Here is a 15,854-nt window from a genome sequence, read left to right on the forward strand (position 1 = left end):
AAGAAAGGTTGGACAAATGGGATTGTATGAAATTGCAGAGCTTCTGCATGGCAAAGGACATAGCTCCCAGATCAATAGAAAGCCCATGGATTGGGGCTGGGAGGTGGCTCAGTGGTAGAGTGCTTGTCTTGCATGGATGAGGCCCTGGGTTTGATTCCTCAGCACCACATAAGCAAAAAAAGAAAAAAAGCCAGAAGTGGCGCCGTGACTCAAGTGGTAGAGCGCTAGCCTTGAGCTGAAGAGCTGAGGGATAGCGCCCAGGCTCAGAGTTCAGGACCCAGGACTGGATCCGTTCCGCCCCCCCCCCCCAAAAAAAAAGCCCACGGATTGGGAGAAGATCTTCACTAGCCATACAACGGACAAGGGTCTCATATCTAAAATATACCTGGAACTCAAAAAATTATATCCCCCAACCACAAATCCTCAAAGAAACAATTGCTCAATAAATAAGTGGACTAAAGACTTACCGAAACTTCTCTGAAGAGGAAAGAAGGATGGCCAATAGACACATGAAGAAATGCTCAACTTCCCTAGCCATAAAAGAAATGCAAATCAAAACAGCATTGAGATTCCACCTCACCCCAGTTAGAATGGCTATAATCAAGAACTCTAATAACAAAAGCATGAGTTTTCAAGTTGTACTAGATACGTAATTTTACCTAAAAAATGAAGGTAATCTTGCCTCACCTAATTGCTATGAGTGAATTTGTAGATAGGTGTGGGAATGTTTTAGTATTTATCACAGTACACCTAATGAATCAAGGTTGCTATCAGGGTTTATGTGGGTTGAGTCTATGCAGAAGTGCTTTGAGTATGTTATTTACTTACAATAACTCAGGGTGGTAAGTACCATTATTAGTTTGAATTTTATAGATGAGGAAAGGGGAATTTTATAGCTGACGAAAGGGGTTAAGGGTTAGATAATTTTAGGCTTATAGGTGTGGCTCAAAAGCACTTGTCTAGTAAGCATGAATTTAAAAAGATAAGGTTAGGTAATGTATTTGTTACTGTTTTATAACTAGTATTGGTAGTTGGGATTAAACTCTATTAGTCTTTAAAGCTACTTGCCTGTATGATACATTGTCCCCAAGTGGCCAGAAATAATGATAATAAAACAAGTTTCTTTTCCATGAAATAATACAGGTAGAGCCTCGGCTACTCTGATAACCTGATATTTGAAATCCTCCAAACCTGTAATGCTTTCATGATGCCACAAGTGGAAAATCTCAACCTTTATATAAAATGTTACAGTTAAAATATAGGTGCACTAAAAATACTACGTAAAATTACTTTTAGCTTAAGGTCAGGCATAGTAATGCACACTTCTAATCCCAGTGCTTGGGGAGCTGTGTGGGAAGATTTTAAGTTTGAGGACAGACTGTGCTATGTAACAAGACCTTTCTAAAATGAAAAAAAGCTTTTAGGTTGTGTATCTAAGGCTACATGAATGCTACATGAATGAATTTTGTGTTTTCATATGGCCCACTCCCAAGACATCTCATGTACATGCAAATATTCTGAAATCATAAACATTTCTGTACCCAAGAATGACAAGATCTGGCTTAAATGGGTACCTTTGTGTGCTAAGTCATAGGACCATTCTTAAAACAACTCTGTTGTCCTCTTGTGACAAAGTCTTTTTAATACCATTTTGGTGAAGTCAAACTTACTAAATGTCATAGTCATAAATGTGTATGTTCAAAATTCAGACCTTGCTTAATTAAAACTACTGTGCATTTTCTGGAGCTTGTGTAGAGGACAAATAGACTAGCAGTGCTTACTAGTGCTTTTTTGTTTTTGTTGGGTTTTTTTTTTTTAAACTGTATTTGTTTTGTCTTTTCTTTTTTGGTACTGGGGATCGAACCCAGGACGTTGCTAGGCAAGCGCTTTGCCACTGAGCTACATCCCAGCCGTTTTTGTTTTTTTTTTTTAAAGTGCCTAGAAAATGTCATTTGGCACCTCTTGGCTCACAATTTTCATTTCTTCTGTGTATAGGCATAAAGTCTTTTGCTTGTTGTGTTAATATAGAAGCACAGTATTCACAGTGTCTCATTTTATTCTTGGAATTATGTAAAGAGCAGCATATCCTCATTTACAGTTGAGAAGACTGGAAACTCCAAACAGCTTTAGTGATAGGATCATAAAATAACTTAGTAACTTTGTAGTACTGAAAGGAAAGACAGCTTAAGTCTCTTTAATTTTTGTTCTTGTGTTTTTATAAACACAGGTAAGTTCATAGTAAATACTCAAATGTTGGACAATGTTTTATCTTTGCTTACATCAAATATTTTTATGAGGTTGTTACTATGGTGTGTATAGATGAATTATTCTGCTTTATAATGTAAGCATATAAATGTTCTGAGACTAAAAATTAACTCTCTGAAGATGCTTTTAATGAATATATGGTATGCACTCATGTGGAAGAACTGTCAGTTCTTTTTTTTCGGGGGCAGAGGGGGTCAGTTCTAGGGACTGAACTCAGTGCCTAGGCTCAAGGACATTTGAGTCATTTTGTACTCAAGGGTAGTGCTCTACTACTTGAGCCACAGTGCCACTTCCAAGTACTGTCAATTCTGTTATTCCCTTATTTTTGATTCTAATATTCCTATTATAAGTTATTCTGTGAGCATATGTCTAGATTTCAGGCACCTTATTTTATTACTTTACCTTACTTATTACATTATCTTATTTTTTGTGTTGGGAATCAAACCTAGGTCCTACTGCATGCTATATAGTGAGTACTTTACTACTAAGCTATACTCAGAGCCTCATTGTGCATTTAAAAAATAATTGAGTCTTTGCTTTCATTTAGTAATCTGATAGTGCCATCTTTGTACTTTTGCTTCATATTGACTGTTTAACCATTTGTAAGAACAAAAATGCTGTTTTTATTTTTGTATATATAGTATGGGTAACACTATAATCTCTTACATTTATTCTGAAGTGTTTATTCATGTAGTGGTGTTTTTTATTAGATTTTTATAAAGTAGAGAACTCTTAAGAGCTTTTTCCCCCTTAGTGCATTACTAGTCACTGATAAAGTGACTTTAAGATTATAGGCACCAGCTTATTCTAGGTTTTATGCCTATGTCTTCCTCATAATAATTCTAAACTGACTCTTCTTAACAGGTTTTTCCATTAGGTTTCCAAATTCAGACTTGGGCTTTTTCAAGTACTTTTGCAGAATGGATTGTTTGATATGTCTTAAGTCACAATTCCATTTCTTCTTTCAAATACAGACATAAAAGGTCTTTTGATTGTTTTCTGATAAAACTCATAAAGCATACATATACCTGCATAAAAGATATGATTACCTTTTAGTTATTTGATTTCTGGATAAAACAGGTTGAACACATATTGAACATCAACCTTGGGAGAGAGAATGTATTTTAAGCCAAGGAACTATGTTACATGTGAGACTCTTTTTATTAGTTTGTCAGATCTTTCCAATATAAACATTATTTGTAAGTTGAGTTTACAAAATGAATCCTTTGGGCTGGGAAGGTGGCTCAGTGGTAGAGCACTTGCCTTGCATGTATGAGGCCCTGGGTTCGATTCCTCAGCACCACATAAGCAGAAAAAAAAAGCCGGAAGTGGCACTGTGGCTAAAGTGGTAGAGTGCTAGCCTTGAGCTAAAGAGCTGAGGGATAGCCCTCAGGCCCTGAGTTCAGGCCCCACAACCAGACCCAAAACAAAATGAATCTTTTCTTGGAGTTTTTTTTTTTTTTGTCTGTCGTGGGGCTTGAACTCTGGGCTTGGGTGCTGTCCTTGCTCTTCAGCTCAAGGCAAGCGCTCTACTGCTTGAGCCACAGTGCCACTTCTGGTTTTCTGGTGGTTTATTGGAGATAAGAGTTTCACGGACTTTCCCTGCCTGGACTGTCTTTGAACTGGGATCCCCAGATATCAATCTCCTGAGTAGCTAGGATTACAGGCGCCTGGCAAAAGTGAGAGACTGTATTTTGTTTTGTTTTGGTTTTTGTTGCTTGTGGGGCTTGAATTCTGGGGCCTGGGTGCTGTCCCTCAGCTCTTCAGCTCAAGGCTAGCGCTACCACTTGAGCCACAGTACCACTTCAGTCTTTTTCTGCTGATGTGGTGCTGCGGAATCAAACCCAGGGCCTCATGCATGCAAGGCAACCACTTTACAACTGAGCCACCTTCCCAGCACCTTCTTGGAGTTTTTTGAGACTGGCTTTATGACCTTGAGCGCATAAGGTAGATTGGTTTTCTGGGCCGGGGGGGAGGGTGGTCTGGTCATGGGGCCTGAACTCTGGGCCTGGGCGCTGTCCCTCAGCTCTTCAGCTCAAGGCTAGCGCTCTACCACTTAAGCCACAACGCCACTTCCGGCTTTTTTTCCTCTTTGCTTATGTGGTGCTGAGGAATCGAACCCAGGGCCTCATGCATGCAAGGCAAGCACTCTACCACTGAGCCACCTTCCAAGCCCGGGTAGATTGGTTCTTAAATCCTTTGTTACTTGTATTTTCATTATTTCTAATGTTGAATGTGACCTTACTTTTACATCTTTTTGATCTTTTTTGGAAGATTGGAAATTCTACTCTCTTCTCCTTTCCTTTCTAAATAATTAAGTGCTTGTTCTTCTTTACCATAGCAGTGCTACTTTCTTGATTTTTGTGTCATATTTGCCAGTTTTTTTTTCTTCTGTTTTATCACCTGATGTCCTTCATGGTATATTTTGGCATATAAAAATTTTAAAAAATTACATGCAGTCAAATCATCTTTGATTTTTATTACTATTGTATTTGTATTCTTGCCTACATAGCCTTAACTGTAGGAACATTAACAATGTTTTCTTCATTTTCCTCTTTTTCCTTCAGTTGCAACTACTGGTCCTTCAGTATACTATAGCCAGTCACCCGCATATAATTCCCAGTATCTTCTCAGACCAGCAGCCAATGTTACTCCTCCAAAGGTAACAAAGGAATAATTTATGCATTTATAACTTTTGCTTATTTTATTTTGTCTTTTGCTAGTACTGTGGTTTGTACTACAGCCTGAAGCTTGCTAGGCAGATGATTTACTACTTGAGCCATGGCATTATTTCACTTTTGATTGTTTAGGCTTCTTTTAAAGAAATTCAAGAAAGTAGTTCCGTATTAAAAGGTATTAAAAGCTCATGACACAGTTATTTCAAGTTCATTTCCAGATACAGAAGTTAATGACATCATTTTAGTGTTGCTAAAATAGGTATAAACATTCGATATTTTAAAAGATGGGAGTAGTAATGTTGTCAGTGGCATTATCATTCAGTTTTTATAGAAATACAAGTGTAATTTCCTTACTGAATGATTATTTGGTAATTCTAGGCCTAGTGTATTTAGTAACTGGTGATTAAACACCTGGTATTACAACAGGAGTTGAATATGAGGGCTTAAAGAGAGACTGTATGTCATACACTTCATACATAAAATGAAGAAAGTACCTTACATAGTATTTTTGAGTGTATTAAACTGTTTATAACAGTGCCTATTTGGCATATTAATAAATGCTTAATAATTGTTAGTGTTCATCACTGTTAATATCATTGAATGAATTGTTCATCAATAAAAGATGATGCTATATCAGTTAATTTTCATTATATGCTGAGTTTGTATGCAGGCATTTTTATGGCGATACCTTCTTAATGGTAAATATCCTAATGTTCTCTTTCTTTTATTTAATACTCAGTTTGAAGTTTGTGAGAATTGATTTCTATCTAGTTTTTTAAGCAATCTACAAAATATTTTAATTTTTTTCTTTTAGGGTCCAGTTTATGGCATGAATAGGCTTCCACCCCAGCAACATATTTATGCCTATTCACAGCAAATGCACACACCACCAGTGCAAAGCTCATCAGCTTGTATGTTCTCACAGGAGCTGTATGGTCCTCCATTGCGTTTTGAGTCTCCTGCAACAGGAATTCTATCACCCAGGGGTGATGACTACTTCAATTATAATGTTCAACAAACAAGCACAAACCCTCCATTGCCAGAACCAGGATATTTCACTAAACCTCTAGTTGCAGCTCATGCTACAAGATCTGCAGAATCCAAGGTTATAGAATTTGGAAAAACTAATTTTGTTCAGCCCATGCCGGGTGAAGGATTAAGGCCATCTTTGACAACAGCAACACATACAACCCAGCCAACTCCTTTTAAATTTAACTCAAACTTCAAATCAAATGACGGTGACTTTACATTTTCTTCACCACAGGTTGTAACACATCCTCCTCCTTCTACTTACAGTAACAGTGAAAGCCTTTTAGGTCTCCTGACTTCAGATAAACCTTTGCAAGGAGATGGCTATAGTGGACCAAAAGCAATTCCTGGCCAAAGTATTGGACCTCGAAATACATTTAATTTTGGAAGTAAAAATGTATCTGGAATCTCATTTACAGAAAACATGGGGCCAAATCAGAAGAATTCTGGTTTTCGTCGAAATGATGAAATGTTTACTTTCCATGGGCCAGGGAAATCTATATTTGGAACACCTGCTCCAGAGTTGGCAAATAAAAGTCATGAAACAGATGGAGGAAGTGCCCATGGAGATGAGGATGATGATGGCCCTCACTTTGAGCCTGTGGTACCTCTTCCTGATAAGATTGAGGTGAAAACTGGTGAGGAAGATGAAGAAGAATTTTTTTGCAACCGTGCAAAGTTATTCCGTTTTGATGGAGAATCCAAAGAATGGAAGGAGCGTGGGATAGGCAATGTAAAAATACTAAGGCATAAAACATCTGGTAAAATTCGCCTTCTAATGAGACGAGAGCAAGTATTAAAAATTTGTGCAAACCATTATATCAGTCCTGATATGAAACTGACACCAAATGCTGGATCAGACAAGTCTTTTGTATGGCATGCCCTTGATTATGCAGATGAGTTGCCAAAACCAGAACAGCTTGCAATTAGATTCAAAACTCCTGAGGAGGCAGCACTTTTTAAGTGCAAATTTGAAGAGGCCCAGAGCATTTTAAAATCCTCTGGAACAAATGTAGCCATCCCATCAAATCAGACTGTCAGAATTGCAAAAGAATCTACAACTCATGATAAGGATATTTGTAAGTCTGATGCTGGGAATGTAAATTTTGAATTTCAAGTTGCAAAGAAAGAAGGGTCTTGGTGGCATTGTAATAGCTGCTCATTAAGGAATGCTGCAACTGCTAAGAAGTGTATATCCTGCCAAAATATAAACCCAAGCAGTAAAGAGCTCCTAGGCCAACCATTGGTAGAAACTGGTTCTGCTAAAACTGGCCCAGAAAATGCTCAAGATAGATTTGCATTAATAACTGCAAAGAAAGAAGGTCACTGGGATTGCAGTATTTGTTTAGTAAGAAATGAACCTGCTGTATCTAAATGCATTGCATGTCAAAACACAAAGTCTGCTAACAAAAGTGGATCTTCGTTTGCTCAAGCTTCTTTTAAATTTGGTCAGGGAGATCTTTCTAAGTCTAGTAACAGTGATATCAGATCTGTGTTTTCTACAAAGGAAGGGCAGTGGGATTGCAGAGAATGCCTGGTACAAAATGAAGGAAGTGCTACAAAATGTGTTGCCTGTCAGAATCTAAGAACTCAGAATCTACCTACTCCTTCAGTTTCAGCATCAGCCTCTTTTAAGTTTGGTACGTCAGAGATAAGTAAAACTCCAAAGAGTGGGTTCGATGGAATGTTCACTAAGAAGGAAGGACAGTGGGATTGTAGTACATGTGCAGTGCGAAATGAAGCAAATGCTACTAAATGTGTTGCTTGTCAGAATCCTGCTCAGCCAATACCTTTATCTTCTGCTGTTCCAGCTTCTACCTCTTTCAAGTTTGGTACTTCAGAGATAAGCAAGGCTCCAAAGAGTGGGTTTGAAGGAATATTCACCAAGAAGGAAGGACAGTGGGATTGTAGTTCATGTTTAGTAAGAAATGAAGCAAGTGCTACCCATTGTATTGCTTGTCAGAATCCAAGTAAACAAAATCAGTCTACGCCTTCACTTCCTGCCTCTTCAGAGATAAGCAAATCCACAAAGAATGGATTTGAAGGAATGTTCACCAAAAAGGAAGGACAGTGGGATTGTAGTGTTTGCTTTGTACAAAATGAGAGTTCCTCCTTAAAGTGTGTGGCTTGTGATGCCTCCAAACCAACTCATAAACCTAGTGCAGAAGCTCCTTCAGCCTTCACAATGGGCTCAAAAACAAAGTTAAGTGAATCTTCTGGAGGTCAGGTGGGAACTTTTAAATTTGGCATTTCAAAACAAGGAATTAAATTTGGGCATGTGGATCAAGAAAGTACACCTTCATTTTCACTTCAGGGTTCTTCTAATACAGAATTTAAGTCAATAAAAGAAGGATTTAGTTTTTCCATCCCTGCATCTGCTGATGGTTTTAAATTTGGTATTCAGGAACAGGGAAGTCAAGAGAAGAAGAGTGAAAAGTCTCCTGAAAATGATGCTGGTTTTCAGGCTCAGGATGTCAGTAACCAGAAGAATGGTAGTGGTGTGATTTTTGGTCAAACAAGTAGCACTTTTACCTTTGCAGATCTGGCAAAATCAACTTCAGGAGAAGGATTTCAATTTGGCAAGAAAGACCCTAATTTCAAAGGATTTTCAGGTGCAGGAGAGAAATTATTCTCGTCACAAAGTGGTAAAGTGTCTGACAAAGCCAACACTTCTGCTGAACTCGAGAAAGATGATGATGCCTATAAGACTGAGGACAATGATGACATCCATTTTGAACCTGTAGTACAAATGCCTGAAAAAGTAGAACTTGTGACAGGAGAAGAAGATGAAAAAGTTCTGTATTCACAGCGGGTAAAATTATTTAGATTTGATGCTGAAATAAGTCAGTGGAAAGAAAGGGGTTTGGGGAACTTAAAAATTCTCAAAAATGAAGTCAATGGCAAACTAAGGATGCTAATGCGAAGAGAACAAGTATTAAAAGTATGTGCCAATCATTGGATAACAACTACAATGAACCTGAAGCCTCTTTCTGGGTCAGATAGAGCATGGATGTGGCTAGCTAGTGATTTTTCTGATGGTGATGCCAAACTGGAGCAGCTGGCAGCAAAATTTAAGACACCAGAGCTAGCTGAAGAATTCAAGCAGAAATTTGAAGAATGCCAGCGACTTCTATTGGATATTCCACTTCAAACGCCCCATAAACTTGTAGATACTGGCAGAGCTGCCAAGTTAATACAGAGAGCTGAGGAAATGAAGAGTGGACTGAAAGATTTCAAAACATTTTTGACAAATGATCAAACAAAAGTCAACGATGAGGAGAGTCAGAATTCAGGTGCAGGCACCACCAGTGCTGCTTCAGACACAGCAGTCAAGCCAAATCCTGAAAACACTGGGCCCACTTTAGAATGGGATAACTATGACTTAAGGGAAGATGCTTTGGATGACAGCGTAAGCAGTAGTTCAGTACATGCTTCTCCATTGGCAAACAGCCCTGTGAGAAAAAACCTCTTCCGCTTTGGTGAGTCTACAACAGGGTTTAACTTTAGCTTTAAATCTGCTTTGAGTCCATCTAAGTCTCCTGCCAAGTTGAATCAGAGTGGGACTTCAATTGGCACTGATGAAGAATCTGATGTTACTCAAGAAGAAGAGCGAGATGGGCAGTACTTTGAACCTGTTGTACCTTTACCTGATCTAGTTGAAGTATCCAGTGGTGAGGAAAATGAACAAATTGTTTTTAGTCACAGAGCAAAACTCTATAGATATGATAAAGATGTTGCTCAATGGAAAGAAAGAGGTATTGGTGATATAAAGATCTTACAGAATTATGACAATAAGCAGGTTCGCATAGTGATGAGAAGAGATCAGGTATTAAAACTTTGCGCCAACCACAGAATAACTCCAGACATGACTTTGCAAAATATGAAAGGGACAGAGAGAGTGTGGGTATGGACTGCATGTGATTTTGCAGATGGAGAACGAAAAGTAGAACATTTAGCTGTCCGTTTTAAACTACAGGATGTCGCAGACTCATTTAAGAAAGTATTTGATGAGGCAAAAACAGCCCAAGAGAAAAATTTTTTGATAACACCTCATGTTTCTCGTTCAGGCACTCCTAGAGAGTCCCCATGTGGCAAAATTGCTGTAGCTGTTTTAGAAGAAACCACAAGAGAGAGGACAGATTTAATTCAGAGTGACGACGTAGCAGATACAACTTCAGAAGTTGGAGAAGTGTCTAGTACAACTGAAACAACACCAAAAGCAGTAGTTTCTCCTCCAAAGTTTGTATTTGGCTCAGAGTCTGTTAAAAGCATTTTTAGTAGTGAAAAGACAAAACCATTTGCATTTGGCAACAGTTCAGCCACTGGGTCTTTGTTTGGATTTAGTTTTAATGCACCTTTGAAGAATAGTGAAACTGGTTCAGTAGTCCAGAATGGATCTGAATTGAAAGTGGAGCCTAACAAATGTGAACAATCACAGAACTCTGATATGCAACAATCTTCAGATGGCAGAGTCAAAAATCTCTTTGTTTCCTTTCCAAAAGAAGAGTCTTCAACTACTTACACGTTTAAAACACCAGAAAAGGGTAAGTCTTCAGTCAGGCCCAAGCCCCTTTTTGTTTTAATGTTCATTTTGATGCAGATTCCTTATAGGATTCTGATATGTTAGTCATACAAATGGATGTATGAACACCCAACAAGTATTTGAGTGGACTTGCTCCTCTCTAAATAAGTTTACCTGTAACTATACAACAAATAACAGATGCTGTGTAAGTTGTATAAGAGATTTCAATATTACAAAATATTCATATTATGAAAAAGTGGAGAAGAGCCCAATATTACACAGGTATACATACTATACTTAAATTATGATCATTAGTTCAAGTTTTTCAGGTGGTTATTCTTCAGTGTTCCTTCCTTGTCACTCCAAGGATGTAGTGTTAAGATGTCCATAGTAATAAGGCACTATTTGTTAAATGATCAAAAAATGAGACCAGAGGAATAAATGGAATATATGAGCCAAGCAGATTGGTATAATTCTAGTTTTATATTTTAAAGTCATATTCACTTTGTTTCCTTTAGGCTGTTCAAAAGTGAAACACTCTTTATTTTCTAGGATTTAATTTTAACCTTTTTAAATCCAATCCAATGGCCTTTTGGACCAGCACCCCATCCTCACAACCTGAAAGTGAAGGTATAGAATTAGCATTCTTAGTATGAGGCAACTAGCAGCTGGTAGTCCTTAGCAAAATAACTGTGGCTGTATGAAATTAAGTATTTAACACTACAGTATGCATGTTAAAGAATGTCATTTTAAGCACCGAACCTTTTCATTGGTTGTAGAACACCCTTAAGTAATTTTATTAAAAAAGCAAATGCTATGTTTTCTCATTACTGCATATTTTGGATTTTTTCTGCTCTGTCCTTTATTGCTTTGTTGTTTACAACTCTGCTTAAATGAAGACGTATGTTTTATCTAACTCTTGTCTTTAGCAGCTAATATCTGCCAATATTTAAACATGATGGCAGCAGAATATATTGTTACATTGTTATGGATCCTTCCCCCCCTTTTTTTTTGTGGTCATGGGGCTTGAACTTTGGGCCTGGGCACTGTCCCTCAGCTCTTCAGCTCAAGGCGAGTGCTCTGTCATTTGAGCCACAGTGCCACTTCCAGTTTTCTGAGTGGTTTATTGGAGATAAGATTCACAAACTTTCCTGCCTGGGCTGGTTTTGAACCATGATCCTCAGATCTCAGCCTCCTGAGTAGCTAGGATTACAGGCGTGAGCCACCAGTGCCTGGCTAGTTCTGGATCCTTATAGGTATTTGTTTTTGTATATGGTTTAGAAAAATACTGAATCAACCATCATTGTGTAGCTTGTATATTATATAGGTAGTACAGATTTTTTTGTTTTAAGTATTTCTACTAGACTGGAACAACAGGAAAGTGGAATCTCTTAAACACCTTCATACTTAAAATCATCATCTGGTATCACATACTAAGTATGCTGAGCAAGTACAGCAGTAGGGTGATAGTTCCTGATTTTTTTTTTGTGGGCCCCTTGATACTTTTTTTAGAGCCAGTTTTGGGGCTTGAACTCAGGGCTTTTAGCTTTTCCTTTGGCTTTCTTGCTTACAGTTGGTGGCTTTCTGGTGGCTAATTGGAGGTGGAGTCTACAGACTTTTCTGTCTGGGCTGGCTTTGAAACTTGAATTCAGATCTCATCTTCTAGAATAGGATTACAGCCACTGGTACTGGGATCTTTATTTTTAAATTACACCAATTACTACTAGCCAAGGAAGCTCTTAGAAACTTTGATTCTTGAAAATGCAATCTTTGGTAAATTATATGGACACAATAGAAAAGTGTATATAAACTTGTGTACAGTTTCTGTGCACTCTAGTTTAAGAATCCCTTGGATTATGATTAGTTTATTAATGTGTTACTGCAAAACAGAGGTTTAGTTTGGAATTTGATGGTATCATAGTTCTAAAGGACTATAAACTTGAAAACTGTAGACATGGAAAAACTGAGGTTTAGAGAGGTCTGACTTAATATGTCTCTGTTGTAGTGCCCCATTAGTATCCCTAGCCAGAAAATTTAGGTTTTAGTTGATAATGGAGAAGAGCATGCTTATCCTTTGAAAAGCATCAGCTCTAGTTCTTGGTTGCAGTATCTCATCCAAGAGAAATAACATGACTTGTGTATGTAATCAAAACATTTATAGTAGCTACACGAAACATCAAATATGTCTGGGTGACTGTGGCTCATGACTGTAATTCTATTTACTTAGGAGGCTGAGATCTGAAGATCATAGTTCAAAGCCAGCCTAGGCAGCAAAGTCCAGTAGACTCTTCTCTCCAGTTAACAACTAGAAAGCCAGAAGTAGAGCTGTGGCTTAAGTGATAAACAGCAGCCTTTAGCAAAAAGTAGCTCAGGGACAGTGCCCAGACCCTGAGTTCAAGCCCCAGGATTGGCCCAAAGTAAAACAAAATATAAAAAGGCACAGATGAAGAAAAGGAAAAAAAGGAAAAATAGAAAAGGAAAAAAAAAGACACAGATGGTATAAAGAAAAATATGAAATTTATTTATTTTTGTTGTTGTTGATTGTGGGGCTTAACTCTGGGTGCTATCCCTGAGCTCTTTAGCTCAAGGCAAGCACCCCACTTCTTGAGCCACAATGCCACTCCGGTTTTCTGTTGGTTAGTTGGAGATAAGAGTCTCTTGGATTTTCCTGCCTGGGCTGACTTTGAACCACGATCCTTTATCATAGCCTCCTAGGATTACAGGTGTGAGCCACCAGCGCCCAGCATAAAATAAATTTTTTTTTTTTTTTTTTGGCTGGTTGTGGGGGCCTGAACTCTGGGCCTGGGCGCTGTCCCTCAGCTCTTCAGCTCAAGGCTAGCGCTCTACCACTTGAGCCATAGTGCCACTTCCATCTTTTTCTGCTTATGTGGTGCTGAGGAATCGAACCCAGGGCCTCAGGCATGCAAGCAAGAGCTCTACCACTGAGCCACCTTCCCAGCCCCTAAATTTTAATGTATTTGATTTGTTTCATACGTATAAAATACCAGTTTAATGTGAAACCAATTTTAACATATTAATCTAAATATGCAAGATATCATCTCAACTTTTAATCAATATAAAAAATTGTTGAAGTATTCACATTTTTTTTCATTCCAAGTCTTTAGACTCCAGTGTATTTATTTACACTTACATCTCAATATGTTTAGCCCTCTTTTAAAAGTGTTAAATAGCTATGCATATGTGACAAGGCTATTATCTTAGACAGTGTTGTTCTAGAGAATTGTTCTAACTCTTCTTGGTACATAGCATGCTTCGTGACTGGATTATTTTAAACTTAAAGATCCTTTAGGATAGAAATTACTGTTGTTATTTTTTAATTTTTTAAAATTGATTTACCTTTTTTTTTTTTTTTTGGTGCCATTCTTGTATAAGCCCCAAGAATGGGCACTGTCTCTCTGAGCTTTTGTGCTCAAGGCTAGCACTCTACCACTTGAACTACAGCTCCACTTCTAGCTTTTTGGTGGTTAGCTGGAAATAAGACCCTCATGGACTTTCCTACCAGGGATAGCTTCGAACCATGATCCGCAGAGCTCAACCTCCTGAGTAGCTAGGATTATGGGGGTGAGCCACTAGCATATGGCTAGAAATTCTGAATAGATCTAACAGGTGGTATATAAAATTCATTTTCTCCTAATTTTTTGCCCTTTTTTATTGGTAAGGAATGGGAAAGAGTGAAGAAAGATGTTTTTGGTCGTAGATATCTTCTCAGATTCTTACAGTATTACCCATAGGATGAGAGTCTGGCTTAATTTTGCATAGTATTACATTTGGAAATCTGCAAAACTGCATGAGGTTCCAATTACTGTAGCAGTTTTCTTATATGAACTAATCCAGGTTGATTTTGGATTAGTTTCATAAGTATACTAATCTTTGCTTATAATTTAAGTTTATTTGTCAGTTGTTTGAAATGCATGGATGTTTTGCTGTAAACTATATATTTTATAGTATTCTAAACATGATTGTGGTAGCACTTTATAAACTATAGAAATTAGCCACAGTTCTTTTTTGTGAGTAATAAAAATAAGATTTATATATTTTGGGGTCAAAAATTTGTGTTCTTTACTGAGTTTTGGTAGAATACTAAATTAGACTGGTAATTCTAATTAATATTATAAAGCTTTGTGTGAAAATATGGAATTAAAAAAATCAGTATGTTCTTTTAACTGATAAGTTTTATAGAACTTATTTTCAGTTGGCTAATGAACTCAGTAGTAACCTTATAGCTTCTGGTTTTTCATGTTTTTCCTTGTGTTACAGCAAAAGAGAAAAAAAAACCTGCAGATCCTCCCTCAGATGATGATGATGATGATGTTCTTATTGTCTATGAACTAACCCCGACTCCTGAGCAAAAAGCTCTTGCAACCAAACTTAAACTTCCTCCAACTTTCTTCTGCTATAAGAATAGGCCAGATTATGTTAGTGAAGAGGAAGAAGATGGTAAATCTTTTGTTATTTAAATCCACTCTTTGCTATGGATCTTAATAGTTAGGAAAGGTGTTTATTTAAACCTGAGTTTTTTAGAACTTGTAACTAATATCCTTATAGTTAAATATTTGCCCTAAATGTTTATGTAATAGTCAATGGATGTAATTGAAAAATGTCAGGTCATTAAGCCTTTTTTAGGGTGGCTGTCATGTGCCCGGTAGATGTTTTGATGGAATTGAAAGTAGTCATGATTGTCTACAAGTTTTAATGGTGAAGAAAAGGCGAGGCAGTTTGATAATAGAATACTTTATATGCCATATCAGAGTTCTTAGGTGGGGCACTTAACACATGTGCTAAGATTCCAGTAAGATGAGTTTGATAGTGCTTTAGAACATTATTTTGTGAGATGAAGAGGTTGGTAGCTATGCAGAAATGTTAGCAGAGCACATGAGGAGAACACAAGTTCAAGTTCTAACAGGAAGGAATAAGTGGTATAGAAATGGCAAAATAGGCTGCTTCTTACTGTGGAGAGTGAAAGAATCAAGTTGCAGATGATCCCTAGGTTTATGACTAGGAAACCCTTCAAAACTTAATAAAATTTATTTATTCAAATCAGTTGTACTTTAAAACTAAAATTTACTTTATTAAAACTCAATTGTACTTTAAGATGAAGATTTTGAAATGGCCGTCAAGAAACTTAATGGAAAACTCTATCTGGATGATTCAGAAAAATTTAGACCATTGGAAGAAAATCTAACAGGTATGTTCAGTCTAAATACGTAATTCAGTATAATCTAGTATAATCTTTACTCTGAGTATTTATGAAATATAGACATGGTGATTTGAAATATTTTAAAATAATCCCAGCTATTCAGAAAGTAGAGATCAGGAAGATACTGATTTTAGGCCAGCCC

General features: G+C 37.4%; 1 protein-coding gene across 3 annotated transcripts in view; it reads left to right on the forward strand.

Annotated features, from left to right (window-relative positions):
• Positions 1-15,854, forward strand: part of Rgpd4 (RANBP2 like and GRIP domain containing 4) — a 61,699-nt gene that overhangs the window by 31,551 nt on the left and 14,294 nt on the right. For 2 of the 3 annotated variants that reach the window (XM_069988647.1, XM_069988649.1), the window contains exons 19-22: positions 4,833-4,927; positions 5,758-10,516; positions 14,773-14,952; positions 15,608-15,700. In XM_069988647.1, coding sequence (XP_069844748.1) covers positions 4,833-4,927; positions 5,758-10,516; positions 14,773-14,952; positions 15,608-15,700 — 5,127 coding nt within the window. The remainder of the gene's footprint in view (positions 1-4,832; positions 4,928-5,757; positions 10,517-14,772; positions 14,953-15,607; positions 15,701-15,854) is intronic. The other variant, XM_069988650.1, reaches the window with a different exon arrangement.

The sequence above is a fragment of the Dipodomys merriami genome, unplaced genomic scaffold (genome assembly GCF_024711535.1).
Source record: "Dipodomys merriami isolate MVZ:Mamm:240054 unplaced genomic scaffold, mDipMer1.0.p SCAF_36, whole genome shotgun sequence".
In the NCBI taxonomy this organism is placed as follows: domain Eukaryota; kingdom Metazoa; phylum Chordata; class Mammalia; order Rodentia; family Heteromyidae; genus Dipodomys; species Dipodomys merriami.